Below are 19,301 nucleotides of genomic sequence, written 5' to 3' on the forward strand. Positions count from 1 at the left end.
GATACGTGTTGTTCCCTACCAATCGATTGAATTATATCAGCTAATTCCAGTTTTGATCATTGCTGGACGATATTAATAGAGAGCATTCAGTTATCGCTTTATTATGGTTAATGTAGTTTTTAAAGGAAGATTTAAAAACAATTTTCTCAAGCCCCCCTTCCTTTTTCTTTCAAATGGCCTCCCTGGATTCCAGGGCTCTCTTTTCTCCCCCTTTGTGCTGTCTATTGTATTTTGGTGTTCACAGCGTGACATACACATCCATAATGCCACAAAAGATTCCAGCCCAGTGAAAAGAAAGCGGAGCGGTGTCGTCATTTTAAAAACACACGGGTCACGTTGAATGAGATCCTAATATGAGGAGGAAGCTTTGGCTGGAATCTAGATGGGGTACCCTAACTTTTGTACTCAAGTTGTGTGTGGAACCCTGACTTCATTGTACTCACAAATATTGACGTTGGGTAAACAAACCTAAATGAAGAGAATGATGCAGCAGCCTGGTGAAAGTCTTCCCACTGGTAGTTTATATTTTCAAGCAAAAAATGGACATTATCATTTTCGTGGGGACCTTATTTCTCTGTATCATATCCTTTCAAAATTAACTAGATTTTAATCCCATCTTCCCTTCCTTAAAGTATTCATATCCTAGATATAGATTATATATCCTTGAGTTCCTTAGATGCAGATTTTTTTTGCTAAAAAAAAATCTAATATTTTGTCAACAAGATGTAGAATGACAAGCATAATTTTCTCGTAAAGAACTTTTGCTCTTCTCCTTTTTTTTTTTTAGTTTATTTTTTGAGAGAGAGAGAGAGAGAGAGAGCGCGTGCGGGGTGGGGGGGGCGCAGAGAGAGAGAGGGAGAGAGAGATTCCCAAGTGCAGAGCCTGATGCAGGGCTCAAACTCACGAACTGTGAGATCATGACCTGAGCCAAAATCAAGAGTTGGATGCTGAACCGACTGAGCCACCCCAAAGAGCCCCAAAGAGCTTTTCCTCTTAATTTCATTTCTTAAACCAAAATCAAGAGTTGGACACTGAACCGACTGAGCCACCCCAAAGAGCCCCAAAGAGCTTTTCCTCTTAATTTCATTTCTTAAACCGTGTCACAGGCAGAAGGGCCGTGACCCTCTGGCAGGTGACAGAGCTGTGTAAGTTGGCAAGGGACACAGTAACATCCAGCCTTGCCGTCTTTATTAGCTGGCTTCGCTTCTGCCTGTGTCAGTCACACCCAAAGTCCTTCACCTCTTCCAGCAGTTGAATGGTCCTACGAAGTAAATTAACGGTTGCAGTCAGTTCTTGGGCAGAAAGACACCGTAATTCGTACTTTCTGTACCTGCCTTGGCCCTCTCAGGCCAACATGCCAAGGCTTAAGTGGGCCAAGGAGAATATAATTTCCTTCTGGGCCAGGCAGAGCACACGATGAGGAGGTCCAGGGATGTCACACGCCAAGATTTAACCTTTTGGGGCAGGGATGGGTGAAGAAAGCTGGGTTGAGGTAGTACAACCCACCTCCAATATTAAAAGCATTTGCTTATAAACTATTTCCATGGCATTTTGTAGCATTTAATCTGCTGTGCCATTTGCAAGCGGATGGAGGTTTTGTGTTTGTTGGCTTCCAACCAAATCTTCCAAATACATTGTTTGAAGGTGGAGATTAGTGATCGTCTGCTCTATCAGCTTGTTTTTAGAAGGGTGCCTCTTTAAACCAATTCCTGGGCCGGTTATATCTGTCATAATTTCAGTTATCTATTTAGTATAATGCAAACAATTCAATTGTATTTGTTTTATCTTGGCTTTAACTTAGTTATGTATTCCTATGTGATGGTTTGTAAATCACAGAAACTACACATAAAGTACATTGAAAGAACTGGCGGTATTTTCTTATGTCCTTTTTTGGGCTGTAACATAATTACAGTTTAAGTTTAGAATAACGTGTGCACAGGGGCGCCTGGGTGGGTCAGTCAATTGTGTCCAACTCTTGATCTCAGCTCGGGTCTTGATCTCAGGGTTGCTAGTTTGAGCCCCTGCATTGGGCTCCACATTGGATGTGAAGCCTACTTGAAAAAAAATTGAATAATATGTGCACAGCAAAAAACAGGTGAAAATTTAGAATCACTTTGTATCTGGCATTATGCTTCCTGCCCATCACCCCCATTACCAGAGACACTCAAGGGCCGTTTCTATCTTGTGGTGTCAGCATTATTCCTATGGTTTTTAATGCCTGAGCAGCATGTCTTCCATCATATTCTGGAGGTTATCTTTTGGTTTAATTCATTGCACTATCATTTTCTCCTTGGAGATAAAAGGGAAGGGAGGGAAAATGCCAAAAGTGGAAATTCTGGCCAGACTTGATTCATGATCACTTTATGCCTGTGTAGACTATGCCCCATGTTCTTTTTTCAATTAATATTTATTAAATTAAATTTACATAGACATAGATTTCAGGCTCAGGTATAAACATTTTAACAAACAGTGGTTTTTAGCTGGTATTACAAACTAAGACAATCATGTTTAAAAGATGTGAAAGTAAGAGCACCTGGGTGGCACAGTCGGTTAAGCATCCAACTCTTGGTTTTGGCTCAGGTCATGATCTCACAATTCACGGGATGGAGCCCCATGTTGGGCTCTGTGGTGACAGAGGAGAGCCTGTTTGGGATTCTTTCTCTCCCTCTCTCTGCCTGTCTTCCACACAACATGCACACCCCTGCGCTTTCTCCTTCTCTCTCTCTCAAAATGAAGAAATAAACATTTTTAAGACAAGACATGAAAATAAAACTTGGAGGCCTGGGTGGGAGAGTTCAAAATGATTGAAGAAAACACAGTGCAATGCTGATAGCTGAGTGTGCCCACTTACCACCAGAGTCATCTGTTAAAGTTCATCAGAAAAAAGAAAATGACATTGAATAGATGCCATATGTTTTCCTTGATGACACTTCTGTCTAATGGGGCTGTTATCTAAGACACGGTAAAACATCAAGTATATTCAGTATTATTTGCATTTGTGATTATAAAGTTTGGTACTGGGAGTTCATATGCTTCCTTATGCATATGAACATCAATATTTTTATGCTGTCTCCAATTGTGGAGTATTCTAGTAAAGCATCGTAAATTATACAGTTCTGATAGAAGAAAATACTTTTGACTTCTTATTTAATGAGTTTGCCTATGTGAAAATGCTGGATGTCAAGTGAGGTCTTGCGAATGATTTCCTAGAGAAAACAGTAATGTTGAAATTATTTTTCTTTTCAAGTATGTATGAGTCTTATGTTGATATATATTGGTGTATATTTAAGACAAGTTTTTGATTATCCCTACATGATATTGTTAGCTATTCAGACAACTGATAGGCAATTCAAAGTTGTTTGCGTCATGAGATGTAAATAAATGTATAATGTCCTATGAAAATAATCAGACTCAATTGGTCCAGCCAAGGAGCAGACATTCATGTTTGTAGAAAAATCATTTACACAAGAAAAAAACCCGGGTATCATATATATTGTTGGATGGAGAGACTCACTATGAGATGGTAAAAAGAAGAGACAGCAAACCTGGGTGGGTGGTGACATGTGTTTAGAGCTTGGTGTCGAAAATCTAAGTAATTTGTCTGTTTGTTTTTTTTTTTTTTTTAACTTGATTATCTTTATATTTCAGTATCCTACATTGCAAAAGACTTTGAGATACAGGAGTTCATACTTGGTACTAAATGGTGGCAGTGCCTTCTCACCTTTTTTATGAGAATCATAACAACTACTTGAAATCTGTTAATACTCTAGATAGTATTATATTTAGTCTGCCTAATACTGTTAATTCTATTACCTGACGTTTGTTTTAGAGTGATGACTATGTGAAATTTCAACAAGCCCATATATCTGTCAAGGTCCAGAGAAATAGAATTCCTACCAGAGAGTCCAATAGAAAGATGTTTATGAGGGCAGAGCCAGGGGGCAGTTACAGTATTGCTAGAACAGGTGAGATGCCAAATGGGCAGTGAGGCAACCCAGACGTTAGCATAAGCAGGAGCTCACTACCTCAACCAGGGTGAGGGGAAAAAGCAGAAGGTGGTGTTACCAGAGTCCTTGGGCCACAGCTGTCCTAGGCAGGGGAGTGGGGACCACAGACAGAGAGACCCATCCAGTGGAAACCAGAACAACAAAGGATTCCTAGCCACCACCTGGAGACACCTGTCAAGGCAGAGGGAAGAAATACTTTCCCTCTCCTTTCTTCTTGCCCTCCGATTTCCCAAACTCCCACCAGTGCTTCCCATTGGTTGAGCCTGGCCCAAATCCAGTTGTTAGCAGAGCTGGGAAATGTAGTTTGCAGGAACAGAGGGAGGGATGGCTCTGAGCACAAGTTACCAGTACCCGTCAATTCTGGTTTTTGAGGTGGCGTGGAGAGATGGCATTGAGGTAAGGTTCAAAGCATCCATTTTATGGGAGAGATTGTGTTTGCATGACATTCTCCAAAGGCTCATCCTCCTAGTTTTTCTTACTGGCATTGAGTTACCAATTTATTTTTTTATCCTACTAGAAAATTTAGTTTATGATTTTTCATGATGGCATATTGTTAGATACCTTTGAAAATTTCCCATGAATAATTTTTTTTTTTTTTGGTTAATTTTCAAATGTTAACGTACTTTAAATGTCAGGAAGAATTTATCTGCTCTGATTAGAACAAATCTTTAAAACCAAAAACAACAGGTGACAGGCTCAATCATTCTGTTGGCAGTTAGCTCTGTCAAGGAATTAGAGATGACCTTGCCTCCCCTTTTCCATGTTTTGGAGGTACTGAGAGAGTTCGACTGTCCTTGTAATCAAGCACGGTCTCCAGCTTGGAAACAATGCTTGTGGTTTCTTGGTTCTTTTGTGATTTCTTTGGAGGCTCGCTATGCAGCATAGTTTGTTTTTTGATTGGAATGCAATGCCAGTTTTGAAATCGCATCATAATAATCAATTTGGAAAATTGAACATTAGCCATGGGTAATGTGTGTGCAGTAAAAATAATCTTTGTGAGCATAGGAGATGAGCTTGCAGTAAAAAACTTGAAGTTGGTCTGCGTTAAAGTTTTGTCACATCTGGAAGGCATTTGATGTATAAAATTACATAGGTTTGATACCATTCAGGGTTAAGACATATGGATGGAACATTATGCAGAAACTGGTTCTTTTTCATACTCTTGGAGATTTTTTAATCATAAGGAGTCCATTTGAATCTCTATTAAAGATAAACGGAGCAAAATGACAAAATGGAAGGAATTTTGAGCACACGGTACATGGCTTTGCACCCCTGTAGTCTCTATTCCCTTTCGTAAAATGGATACAGGAAGCGACATATGTCTCATCATTTTTTTCTCATTTCCCGAATAACCATAGTAATGAACAGTGGATTCCATGGTAGGCTTCTATTATAGCAAGGTCTTTATTATTCTTGGTTAAAATTACCTGTATTTTTCACTTTCCTTTTACAATGGCATTTGAAAGAATAATGCCACGTAGGATTATAACAAATCTTCATATCTGTCTTGGGTTCTAAACTTCTCAGAGTTCTTTGAAACGTGCTATTCCACTTATTCGAATAATCTTGACCTTCCCTTAGAAAAAAGATAGAATCACGTTAGCTGGGGTTTTTCGGTTTGTTTGTATTTTTATCAGTGAAATTGAGTTACACTCCTCTCAGGCACAATTTTAATTTGCAGGGGGAAGTTACTCTCTCCTCATTCATTTCCTCATTGTATCCTTTTTCGAAAATGTTCATTCGCATGATGTATTGTTCAAGTAGTCTTATTCCTGGTAAATTAGCTTTTGTCCTGAAAACATGGGGACAGAACTTCTTTGAACCACTTATCAAGGAACTGTTAGGACATTTAATGCCAATCTCAGCCACATCAGCAAGCTTCCTGTTTCATCAAGTGACTTCTCTGACTTTTTTCCTTCCAATTTTATGATAAAGCTATTTTATAAACAAAAGCAGTACTGAATGTCTGACAAACAAACCTGCCTTATTATGGTAGGAAGTAAGTATATTATTTTTGTCTTACTCTATTGTCCTGCTAATGATCGTGCACCATTGGATTCAACACATACATTTATTTGTATATGAATATGGCATCATGGACTTAAAGAGCCATGATTTAATAATAAAGCAAAGGCTACTCATTCATCATAAATAACCAATACGGTATGTAAAAAGCTCATTCAGTGTCTTTACTCTAAGCTTATATAATGATTTAAACATAAACATTTTAACGATTTGGTAAAGTATCTTTTCACCTGGCATAATGGAGAAATGTGTGCAAGGAAAAATTTCCTTTTTAGGAGCTCCCGCTTAGGATCAAATGAGCACCTTTCAAACAAGAATAATGACTTTTGGGTCATTGATTGAACCAATTGCTAAGTTTGTATCTGTGGAGCAGTTCTTTGAAAGTAGAATATGTTGGGACGCCCGGGTGGCTCAGCCGGTTAAGCGTCCGACTTCGCTTGGGTCGTGATCTCGAGGTTCATGGGTTCGAGCCCCACGTCGGGCTCTGCGTTGACAGCATGGAGCCTGCTTGGGATTCTCTCTCCCTCTCTCTCCCTGCCCTGTCCCTACGTATGTTCCCTATCTCTCTCAAAAATAAATAAACATTAAACAAATAAAAAATAAACAAAAGAATATGTGTAGACAGTCATCAGGCAAGTAATAGTTATGATTGGCATTACTGGCGATTAATTATAATTTGAGGAAGATGAAAAACATCTTAAGTTATAGCAGCCATCAAGGTCTTGTCCACTGTAAAATAATGGTTGTTTATTCAACAGATGTTGGTTGAGCATCTACTAACATACCAGGAATTATACTAAGCAGTGAATAAGATGTGCATGTATCTTGACCCCATGAATTTGATAACATAACAGAAGGGTTGGACACTATTCTATTCCTTTAAAATTTCCTGTGATGTTAGTGTTTTTAAAGGGAAGTATAGAGTGAAAACAGAGGAGGACCAATTAGGTGGGATGTTTTGGGGAGGAGTGAAAGTAAGAAATTAAACCTTAAAGTGTATTTAAAAAAATACGTTAGCCTTGCTCCACAAACACTTGTACATATTTTCACTGTTGCATGAAGTTATTTTTCCCCCCTCTTATTTCTGATGTAAATGACTAAGCCTAAAAAACTCTCTCCTTTTTTGTGCCCAGTTTTAAATGATTGGGCAGCGTGAAAACTGATTCAGGCGTGAGTGGTTTGCTCAGGGTCAGAGCACAAGTGGTTGGCAGTTACTGAATGGGACCCAGGATTTCTGACTCTCCGGACAGTTTTGAAAAAAACACTTCCTGATCCCCAAAAAGAAAAATCGCCAATGAAATATCAGAAAGTCTTGTATCTGGTTTTAATCTAGATGTACTATATTATATTAAGTTTTGGAGAAATACATGAAACGACATAGCACAAAAGGGCCATGTGTCCACAGCACTATGGCATATGTAGGATTTAGACTAATCCATGAAGACCCCAGGACAAAATAAAACAGATAAGTAAGTCACTGTGTCAAGCAGTATAATAAGTGCTATTCAGGGCTTTGGAGGTATGAGAGCATTTATTTTTCTCTGCTTTCCTTTTAAGAGAAAAATCTAAGACTAATATGACCATAAACATTGCATTTGGTTTATATTGAAATTCTGCATTGATTTTTCAATTTGCCTCCATAATTATGTTCTTGAGTCTGATGACATTCTGGTTTTTATTTTCAGGTTCATATTTCACCAACATTCTCTTTGCACTACATACCTTACTATAAAATGCAGGTTTCTTGGTTTCCAAGAAAGAAAAAAAAAAAGTGTGTTACATAGAATAGCTGAAATCTACAATGTCTCCCAGATGGGAAAGACAGAACATACATCTCATCTTTTCCTACTGGATCTGGCTGGGCTTTGGAAAGTACTTCATCGTTTTCATGTGGCAAAGCATATTGGCCAATTGTTCCTTAAAGTACGCAGTGGCGAGTTCATCTAATATTATGAGATATGGGCAGCATGTATGAAAGATTATAAATCTTACAACTCTCTTCAGAAACTTAAAATACAGCTGGAGATGTTTTGCTTCCAACAAACATGCAATCTTCACAAAATTGGAAAAGAAATGTTTTGCATAAATAATATCTTGGTTTATTTCTCTCTAGTGCAAGAACTATTTTTTTTTTTTTAGTCAAACTCATGCCATAAAACTCCTCCCTCCACTACACTAACACCCTTGCTCTGTATTTATATTTTCCTGGTGCATTAAAAAAATTTTTTTTAGGTATGCCAGATTGCTTTGCCTTGTTTTTAAAGATAGAAAACTGGATTTGCTCCCAGGGACTCTTTCCCTAACTAGGCCAGTTTAAAAACTAAACAAGGATTGAGTCAGTTAATTAATTTAAATGAGATTACAAATCAAAAACATATTACGCAATCTTGATTTAATTACCACATTTTATTTACTTAATTGAAAACACACTGTAGAAACTTAGCAATCCTGACAATGATCAGTATGGTATCTTTGCATTCTATAGGCTGAAGGCTTCGAGGGCAAGAAGTGTAGACGATCCTGGTTGTGACCTTTGGTTCGCTCAATCCCTGGATCAGTAAAGAGTCATTGAACTTAATCTTAGGCCAGAAAGGTCAGATACGATTATCCCTGCTTTCATTTGTGAGGTTTTGGTGCTAGTTAATGAAGCAGTGCAAACCTCTGGTCAGAGATATTGGCAGGTTTAACACTTTTTGTGCAGGGGTATTTGTATCCAAACTGGTCAATAGTCTCCTCCTGTGAACAGGTTTAACTTGCTCGCATCTGGTCATGTGATTTTTTTTTTTTTTCTAACATTTCAGTGGCCTCTGTCTTTCCGCTAATTCCTTGTGGACAAATTTTGGTCCTGAGCCCAAATAAATCCTTAGTTTAATCCTTGAGATATGGTTCTTTAAACCTAATCACCCTGCTAAGCAAAAATGTGGCTCTTAAAAAGAAAGTTTAAAAATGGAGCTAGTGGAATGTGTAGGAATAAGGAATAGAGGATATATTACATATCTACTATCTTGTTTTGTATTTTCTTTGGTTAAGTTAATTTATCTGTAAGGACGTTCAGCATAGCAACCTCTTAAAACGATGAGCTTTGTTATATTGAACACATAGTTAAAAATCTGTGTTAACCAATAGAAAGGAAGGTCTGAAAGTATGGGCCTTTCGATGGGACATAATATAGATTACAAAGCATGATTTAAGAATATATAGAAAGCCATGTTTCCTGAATATTATTTTGATTCTGCCGAACGTATTCAGAGAGGTTTGATTTCTCTTCCCACTCAGGACTGGGTTTAGACCAGGGGGTACAGATTCAGCAAGAGCATATCAAGGACTCTGTTAACAAAATGCCAGAATTCATGCTTTCCGTGGGTTAACCAAGTTTTGCAGTGAAGTGGATGCCATATAATGGAATGTCCTATTGAGAAGACTAGAGAGAGGCAGAAGCAGAAAGACAAGGGAGAGCAGGAGAGACAGAAAATGGGCAGGCATTTCCCTACACATTTACATGCTTATGAGCTACAAGGAAGCACTTAGTTTTCCTGTGTTCTGTGTGTGTGTGTGTGTGTGTGTGTGTGTGTGTGTGTGATTCTAATAGACGTTTAATAGAGGAAAAAGAAAATTTTATTAAACTATAGTTTTGTGTGTGTGTGTGTGTGTGTGTGTGTGTCATTCTAATAGACATTTAATAGAGGAAAAAGAAAATTTTATCAAATTATAGTTTTGTGTCACCCCAATTGATTAAACAGTCCTCCATTTAAACTGAAGCTGTATCGTGTTTTAACCGTGCTGGAGAAAAAGATGGTGAATTATGGCATCAGAATTGCAATTATATAAAGCAAAGTCACTGTAAATCCTGGGGAAACAGTCATTGCAGAAAGCAGAGTTGCAAGAGTGAGGCAGTGAGGCATAAGCCTTGAGGCAGAAGAAGCTAGAAGAGGGTGAAGGAGGTTTGCCCTACGAGAATAGTTTTCTCCTCCTCCCCTTTAAAAAGGTGCCTAGTTTTGTCTTATTTTCTTGTGTCCCTGTTATAAAATGCATGCATTTGTATCCCTTCCCTCAGGGTTTTGCTTGTTCCTTACATCTTGACTCTTCTCTTTCGTAAGTGATTTTTTTTCTGGCATGCTGTGTATTTAATTTGTAAAAATATACTATTTTAGTGTGTTGGTAATTAATGTTTAGGAGAGAAAGAAGGGGACCATTCTAAGTCTTTAAAAAAAATCTCGTGGTATTCTTTAGTTGACAATGGGCTATTTCTTTACCTGCTTAAAGCAAAAAGAATATGACAAAGGGGCCTTTATCACATGATGACTAATTTTAGTTCTAGCAAGAGGCTATCTGTAGGTTAACAGGTTACGATGTGGGTTTCATTTACTCTTCTGATATCCCTTGATATAAAAGCCATATTGTTATAGAATCATAGAATTTTAGAGCTAGAAAGGACCTGACAAGTTACCTTGTTCCATCCATTCTTTGCACCAAAACGACTGTAAATTCAACTCCCGCCTCCCAAATTTGGTTTTCCTGTTGATAGTGCAGTCGTGGTGTCAGAGACGAAAATGAATTCCTGAAATGCGTTTCATTTGGGAGTAGAAGGAGAGCTAATATATAAAGGTCATTAAAGGCTTCTGGGCTTTCTTCCTGGACCCTCACCAAACATTTCTTCCCTTTGTAGGGGAGCACCAAAAATTACTTTCTCACTCAAAATAGTGTCTCTTGCTTACCCCTCCCATTTCCAAATACTCCTTCAGAACTGAGCCTTAACATGGGGCCAGGAGACCTGGTCCCGGGGAATTGTATACCTAACCCTCCTCTGCTTTTTTTTTTTTTTGCCACAAAGGTTATATCTATTTGACTTCTGTATGTTTCTGCCCTGAGGGATGTGCCTAGTCTTTCTTCTTTGCACACTTCATAGTTTACACGCCTGTTGTTTTTTGCTCATTTGGTTTACTCAGCCAAATGTCGGGCCCTACATCACTGTATCAAAGATTAGGGCTGTAGGGCTAAGTAGGTCAGCATCCGGGCCTTCATGTATTTTAGAATCTAAAAGGGATGTCCTCAATATGGAGGACTTGGGGGAGGGAAAAAAAGGGGGGGTGGGTGGAAGGTGAAGGCTTGGAGGCATCCAGTGTAAGTGACATATGGGGGGAGCAGAAGGCCAAAAGAGGACCGAGGGGTTGGTAAGGACCAGAAGGTACCTGGAATGGCCTACTGAAACATTTGGAGAATTTCCTGTGAGTATTTGGAGCACCTGTAAAGGTTTTAGTTGTGAAGTAGCTTAATCAGTTTGGGGTTTTAAAGAGATCACCTTGGTAGTAGAATAAGGTACTAGAAAGATATGAGATCCGATCTGTTCATCTTTGAAGACCCTGCCCCTGAGGTCCCTCCCCTCTGATATCTTCTATGACACACCCTCGCTCATCCTTCCTAGGAGGAACCAACTGTTTGCTGATCTTGATATATATTCATTAATAATACCTATCATGGTGTATTATATTTTATTTGTACATTGTTTCCTCTTTGGGAAGAGTCTGAGCTCTAGAAAGCGTACAATATATGTGCTTCTTGTTGGAACAGTATTTTAAAGGGCATTATTATACATTAAATGGAAATTTAATAAGCATGTATTGAGAACTTACTATGTCCCAGACATCAGCAGCTGGACTACCAAAGGTGTCCCATGAATCTTTCTGAATCACATCTAATTGATGCTTAAAGTAGTGACCTTCAAAAAATTTTCAGTTTTGATGATCTGCCCCCATCAGTTAATTGAGCTCATCAACCTCAGAAAGTTAGTACTCAATAACAAACATGGAACAGGTTATTATTTGTTTATTATCTTATATATTTAACAAACCTTTTATTGGCCTTCCAATAGATTATTAGTAAAACTTGAGATTTAGAGTTGTCCAATCTTTTGAAAGCATCAATGAGTGTATAGATTTTAATTCTGTCTAACTTAGAATAGCTAAGGGTTTTTTAAATTTATGAAAAAGATTTTGAATGTATTGGTAAATGGTGGGAAGGAGGAGGGCAGTTAGGGGTAAGGTAAAGTTCCCAGAAACATTTAATCTGCTGAAAGTTCCCTTGGCTGTGCATGATTTTAAGATTCTATAATACCCACTCAAGGGGTAGTATGTCTGAATGGGTGGCCCATGGAGAGAACATATGTTTCAAGAGTTGCCATGTAACTTTGGACAAATCATTTAGGTCACTTATATATCCCAGGATCTTCCTTAAAATTGGGCCATTAGGGAAACTGGTGCCTGTTTAGGTAAAGTTTAGATAGTAGAAGGACCATAAAAGGCTGACTGCTTTTTAAAAGGGAATGGAACAAAATAATGGAAGAAAAGTTGGAAAAGGTCATTTGGAGATGTGAACCTTGTCTTATTTCTGGGGGAGGAGGAATAGATTGAGTTTATAAAGTAATTTAGGGGATGCCTGTGTAGCTCAGTCACTTGGGAGTCCATCCGACTGTTGATTTCGGGCTGGGTCATGATCTCATGGTCTATGGGATCAAGCCCCGCATTGGGCTCTGTGCTGACAGTGTGGAGCCTGTTTGGGATTCTCTCTCCCTCTCTGCCTCTCCCCCCTCACAAATAATTAAATGAACTTAAAAAGAAAGTAGTGATCTAGAAATGGATTCATTAACTATTTTCTTCCAAGAAGAAGATACATGTTTATTTATACTTTTAAAACATAGAGAATGGGCTAAAAGAGATTTTTGTAAGTATGTAATACAAACTGTTTCAGTTGTACATTATGTCCGGGGAAGTCAGAAAGAGACAAAGCAACGTAGAAGGTCTAGATTAAGATCAAGGAAGAGAAAATAAAATGTGGAGGGTATGATGGAGGACTGGTTTAGGTCTCCTGCCTGCAAGGTCCGTTCCCCTCTCTTGTTTTCCACTGCATCCAAATTGATCCTGGATTCAAGACCCAATGTGCTGGGCAACTTACAACCCGTATTCTTACCAGTCTTGCTCTCCAAAGACTTCAGTCTTCTGGAAGGTAGTCTTCATCAGGAGGCTGGTATTTACTGCCTTTTGAGTGTGACAGCTCCTGAGAGTTTTGTGATGGTAGTGCCTTCCTCTCTTGAGAAGAGAGGGGGGCTATAGCATTTACATGGGATTTCTCAGTGGGCACACACTCTTGTGGGATTGAGCCCCACATCAGGCTCTGTGCTGATGGTGTGGAGCCTGCTTGAGATTCTCTCTCTCGCTTTCTGTCTGTCTCCCCATCCCAGCTCATCCTCTCTTTCTCTCTCTCAAAATTAAAAAAAAAGGAATATTAATCATTTTTTTTTTAATGTGACCTCTGTTTACTATCTTTCATTTACTGATTGTATAGAATATGCCTGGCCAGGGCTTGATGGTTTATATAATAAAAGCTTTGCAACAGCTCTATGAGGTAGATAGTACAACAGTTTTAAATATCAGGCCAACAGGGCTCCAAGAGTGAAGTAATTTTGCACAAAAATCCCACTACTAGTGAGGAACAGAACTAGAATTCATAATAACATATTAAGAACACACACACACACACACACACACACACACACACGAGGACTTGATGATGGAGGTGGTTGAGTAAAACCTTTGGGTGTAGAGTAATGTGACCTGGGTGGTGAATTGGAAGGGTTTTAGATGTGGTCTGAATAATTCCTTCTCTGAAGCTAACCACAATAACAGTTCTTTTTGGTTTCTCTGCCAACTGTGACTTTCTGGTTATTTCCTTTTCCAGCAGTTGGAATTAAGTGACCAGTATAAGGTGCCGTGAGAGTTAAGAGTAGATTATAGCCTTAGAATTTACAGTCTGAAAAGTAAATGTTCACTGGCTCACTCCCTGAGGGGGCCCTCTTCTATGTTTTGGGATCCAGTATATGCTATTTTCCTTCATGAGAAGGCACAGACTTTGGAATATGAGGGAAAATCTTCCATTGTGTGCCAGTAAATGCCAGATCATTTTAGAAAGTGGAATTCTTGTGAAAAGCAAGTGTGTGACTCAAATTTAGTGTCTTCTTCAGTTTTCCCTCAAATACTTGTGGTTTTTTTAGTAATAATATTATTTTCAAATGAAGTTGGTGTGCATTTGTTGGAAATGAGGGAAAGGGTAATTTGCAGCAGAAAAGAATAGGGTTTCCCAAGTGGGATGTTGTGGTAAAAGGGGTTGCCATTGTTCTAGCTGAATACTTTCTTGGGAGTAGAAGAGACCTTCATTCTTTAATTGACCTAAGTTTTAGTAGCCAGATGTTGGGAAAGAGTTTTGTGGTGCCATTTTGAAATTGATTTAAGGAAACATGCTAAGGCTCATAGAGAGTCGACAACTCCTGTTCCCTGAGGACAACCTCAACTGACCTCATGTTGTGTCATCAGGAAGGTGGCATTAGCCACCTTGAGGGATGCATGTTTAGACCTCCATAAACGTGACGTCATTTTAGAAGGAAAAAGAAAATACGAAGAATCTCTGGTCAGTGGGTATGTTAATAATAAGTAGGAACTTCTCAAAATGTTAGAGTCACTTGAGAAATTAAACTGGAATGTACTATCGATATTGAAGGACATTTGTCAGAAGAACTCAAGGCAGAAATAGCTGAAGCCGTAGCAAAATAATGTCATTTATCATTTTTATGTAACTATCATACTCCATGCCTGGAAACTGGCCAATATTATACCATCTTTTATAGGAATGTAGAAAGAGAAAGATTGATCTTCTAAGTTATAAGTCACTGAGTCTTGCCTCCCTTCCAGAAAAAGCCATAGTATTCATGAGAGATTAGAGACAAGCATTGTAGAGAATACCCAACTCTGTGCCTGTCAGCAGGAGACACTAGCTGAAACTCAGACTGCAGGAGTAACCCTTACCAGTTTCTTTACTTCCATTTTGGGAAATCAGAAATGAATTGGAAGATAATGTGGGAATCCGTAAATATATTTGCTAAGATTTCACGAAAACTATCCTAGGGCAAAAAAAAAAAAAAAAAAAAAAAAAAAAAAGAGAGAGAGATGAAGGAAAATGGATGAAGAGGTAGACTTCTGATCTCAGCATTAAATCTGGTGAACAGGCATGAGGCAAAGCACAAAAATAAATCACCAAGTTTTATACGGTAAGAAGCTAACAGGATGCCCTTGCATTTAGTAAGAGAAGCAGCAATTGCTGTATGTTAATCGCTTAACGGAAGAACAGAATAACCCTGCTGAAAAAAACCAAACAAAACAGTGTAAGATTTTTCTGCTTAAACGAGACTGGATTCCTATCTTGGCTTAGGTACCATGGCAGGATTTCAGGGAAGAGACTTATCTAGGGCCACCTATCAACTTTTGTTGGCATGCACTATCCAGTTCAAAACTGCCTTCTCTAGGCAGGCAAGCAAGGCGGCTGCATCTGAGCCTGTCATTCCTCTGGCATTTACCGAAAGCCCAGTGCATTCACAGCCATGAGCAGCACCCCCGCACCCTGAGGGAGACACAAAAGGAGTAGACAGAATCTCTGCTTCTGCCTTGGAGCATGCAATTTAGTTGGGGAGACAAAACTTAAACACTAGAACCAATAAAGGAAGATTACAAAGCAACCTGCAAGTAAGTGTATAATAACATGGGGCCAAATGACACAGATAAATGCAGAGGGGACACGGAGGAAAGAGGAGTGAGCAAAACACAACAGTGTTAGATTAGCTAGGAAGGGCGTGTTGCCTAACTGTAGTATTGCCTCCACGTTGCTTTCCCTACAGAAAGCATCAATGAAGAATAACGTGGGATAGGAAATTCAGATACACTACATTGATCTTTTTCTCCTTATCTGCAGAGTCTGTCTATCACAGATGGAAATTAAATTGATCCAACAATTTGCTCTCCACAAAGCTCTGTTAGTTTCTACCTAGTAATTTATGCTTTTCTTGGGTGTTTGCAAATCGATTGCTATTATGGGATGCAGGCAAATCTGGGCCTGGATCCAGTAGGTTGGGAGATTATGGGAGTGGATATGTGTGTATGCACATGAAATCCTGGAAAAACAGACTCTCGTTTCTATCTATTATACTCATGGAATAAAAACATTTTCAGGTTCTTAAAAGCATGTTTAATTACACTCAGGTTGCATTTTTAGGGAATGTATCTGCTTTATTTCATATTGCTACTGACAGGCCCAACCTTCAAACCACCTTCAGCGGCTTTGTGGCCAGACCTTTTGTTTCCAGAAAGCCTTGCTCCGTCCTGAGAAGATGATAGATCTCTACTCACCCCCCCCCCCCATTTGACATAGAAATATGTATGGACATTCATCTAGCTTGATAAATAAAATGTTACCGCTGAAAGGCTTGGGAAAGTATACTTTAACACTCAGCTTCATTGTTGGGCCTTAAATTTTTTCTTTAAAGTCCGTTTGAGGATTGTGAAATTCTTTCAAAACAAATTAAAAAGAAAACATTTTCTGTGATTTCTTTATAGATTCTGGACAATCAGGAAGTCCAAGCCACAATGATCCTGCCAAGAATCCTCCAGGTAAATATGTGTTCCAGGACGTTTGCAATCTAACATTGTTGGAGAACAAAGGTACCACTGTATTGATAAACACCCCATCATTGGTCAGCTGCCTCTTTTGTTCTGGTAGGCAGGTATGATCAGGGTGCGAGGTGATTCTGTTTGGGCCCTTCACAGTGGCGAATACTTCTATGCGGGCGTCATCAGTCTTAACCGAATCACCGTTTTAATTTTTGTTGGTGTTTCTGGAAAAATGAACACGCACGGATTTTAGTTGTGCATTGTTCAGGTGCTAAACGTCATTGCTGCTTAAAAAGCCAAAAAACCCTCTTAGTCATCCTTTTAAAATGCACCAGAAAAAGTAAAAATTTCCATACTCTTATTATAGTTTATCAACCGTCATTACTTTAAAAGGAGGGGTGTGGTCGTGGTTGGGTATGTTTTCAGGGAAGGGTTTTTTTGCAAACGAGTTTTTCTTCCATAAGGTTTTTATTGGATTCCAAGAATCAGGGAATAATGAAAGTCGGACTTTTCCTTTAGTATAATACATGCCAAATACCCTCTTTATTTTCAGAAGTTGTTCCAGATCTGAAAATGGGCTTTTATAACTTGGCTCTCTTCATAGTTTTGTTGTTCCTAAATCTGAACATACAGAATTTGACATTGATTTGGGAGAGTTTTTTTATTTTTCCTCAGGACGTAAAACTTGTCAAAGCAGGGTTTCTAATATTTCGTTATCGTAAGGATTTTGATTATATCTATAACTTTGGTAAAAGAGTGCTCTAGGAATAACAAAAACAAAACAAAACAAACAAAACAATCCACACTCACCACACATGCCCTCTACTTCCCAAAATAATCTGATCTGTTTTTTTTTTTTCCATTGAAAATAAACCAAAACGTTTATGAAAGGTAATAATAAAAGTTTCCTCAGGGAGAGTTAGTGTCAGGTCCTTAATTATTTGATCTCCCTTGTCCTAATGCTTTGCTAATATGAGGTGGAAATACCTGAAGAACCCCCAACGTGTAAGAAAATATGTCAGGCCAGTCTTGTTTTAAAATGATGTTGAAAGATACAGGAAGTAAATACGCAAGGAAAAGTGTGAGGTCAAAACAATATATTTTTTATTTCTGAGTCTTGCCTGTACTTTGTTCTTTATTTTTATCTTAGAAAAACTATCTTTTTCCAACTACATCTTAACCTGTGTGGTATTATACAAAACCTTACTGTTGGACAGAAATGGCATATAATTCAAAGGTAAAAAGTCCTAATTAAATATTGGTTGAAAAATGCACCCTAAGTTGAATTTTCTCCACTTTTTAAAGTCAGAATCCTTCAAAATTCCTACAGATCAATAACAAAACAGGCAAAAATCACAACAGTTTTAAATGTAATTTCCAGTTAAATGTATTATTTTATTTTTTGTGTTGGTGGGAGATTAGAACCAAAAAGACAGACTATTTTGAATCTAATAAATTTTGTCAGACATTTTCTGAAGTTGAGAAAATTTCATTAGCTTATAATGTCTTTAACTTCCCTAAAATTTCTTCTTTTCAGCTGCGTAATATTTTCTCTGCATAGCATGATAACCCAAAGTGAATTGTGTCCAAATATTTTGTAAAACCTTCCTCACTCATTTTACAAAGAATGGGGTGGGGGAGGGTTAATAGAAGAAAAGTGGATAAGTAATGTAAGTCAGTCAGACTAAACAAAGGATATGTTCTTTGCATTTGAAATTGATAAAGCTGTTATTGTTTGAAATTCATTTCTGAACATGTACAGAAAGAATTACCCTCACTTAAAAATGTTCTGTACTTAAGCTATGTTCTGTACTTAAGCTGAATAGTTGTTGAATTGTTATATAATGTCAGAATTTGATTTTTCAATATTTGTCAAGGAGCTCGGTTAAATTTTTCTTTTGCTACCTTCAGCGTAGCACATCTCTTAAATCATCTGTTTGCATATAATATGACAAACAGAAGTAATCAAGGTAGGACACCTCTAATTTTTTTCCCTGTTAAATTTTCTTTGGAAATCAAACCTTTTTGCGAACGATGTCTTAAAATTGGGATGTTGTAGATCATACTATGATTAGTTGGATATTGTATATACTTAAATGGTACATCAATTACCGGTTTCTCAGGTAGAATATAATAAAACATATATGATACCCAAATAAAATAAAATAAAATTTGATTTTTCTTTAATGATTCAGAAACATTCCATCATTTTAACATACATTGTGTATCATTGTATTATGCACCTGATCACGGAGATTATTATAGAATCTGGTTTGAGGAAAGTAAGAGTTTGTTCTGGAATGCCTTGAAATAAATCAAGCCACTAGGAATATAGAATGGTTTCTAATCTGAAATGTGAAAAACCTGAACTTATTAAGGTTTTGTTTTCAGTCAATTAGGATAAACTATACATATTATTGAAAGCTCTTTTCATTAAGTATAAGCATGTTTGGTATTTTAGAGCCTAATTTATCTTTAGGAGGCTTTTTCTTTGGCTGAAATGTGAAATCTGCAAAGTTTCAGACGCAGGATCTCAAAAAGGCACAATGCATTCATGGGAAAATTCAGTCTACGACCGTAAACAATGAAACAATCACTTTGCTGCTTGTGTCGTTATAACAAAGAGAAGCTAGCTAAACTTTGGGAAAAGGTCTCTTTGAGGGCTAACACTTTTCCTACAACTGGTCGTTTTACTTGGGGGTGTGTAAGCCATGCGGCGGCCACCATCTCCTTCTCAACAGCTTGGGAAGAGATGGCGAAAATTCAAGTCCTTTTGGAGGTG

General features: G+C 38.1%; 1 protein-coding gene across 12 annotated transcripts in view; it reads left to right on the forward strand.

Annotated features, from left to right (window-relative positions):
- NFIB (nuclear factor I B) overlaps positions 1–19,301 on the forward strand; it is a 458,972-nt gene that overhangs the window by 336,236 nt on the left and 103,435 nt on the right. For all 12 annotated transcript variants that reach the window (XM_058695324.1, XM_058695325.1, XM_058695329.1 and 9 more), the window contains exon 3: positions 16,466–16,519. In XM_058695324.1, the coding sequence (XP_058551307.1) occupies positions 16,466–16,519 (54 nt within the window). The remainder of the gene's footprint in view (positions 1–16,465; positions 16,520–19,301) is intronic.

This window comes from Neofelis nebulosa, chromosome 12 (assembly GCF_028018385.1).
Source record: "Neofelis nebulosa isolate mNeoNeb1 chromosome 12, mNeoNeb1.pri, whole genome shotgun sequence".
Taxonomy (NCBI): domain Eukaryota; kingdom Metazoa; phylum Chordata; class Mammalia; order Carnivora; family Felidae; genus Neofelis; species Neofelis nebulosa.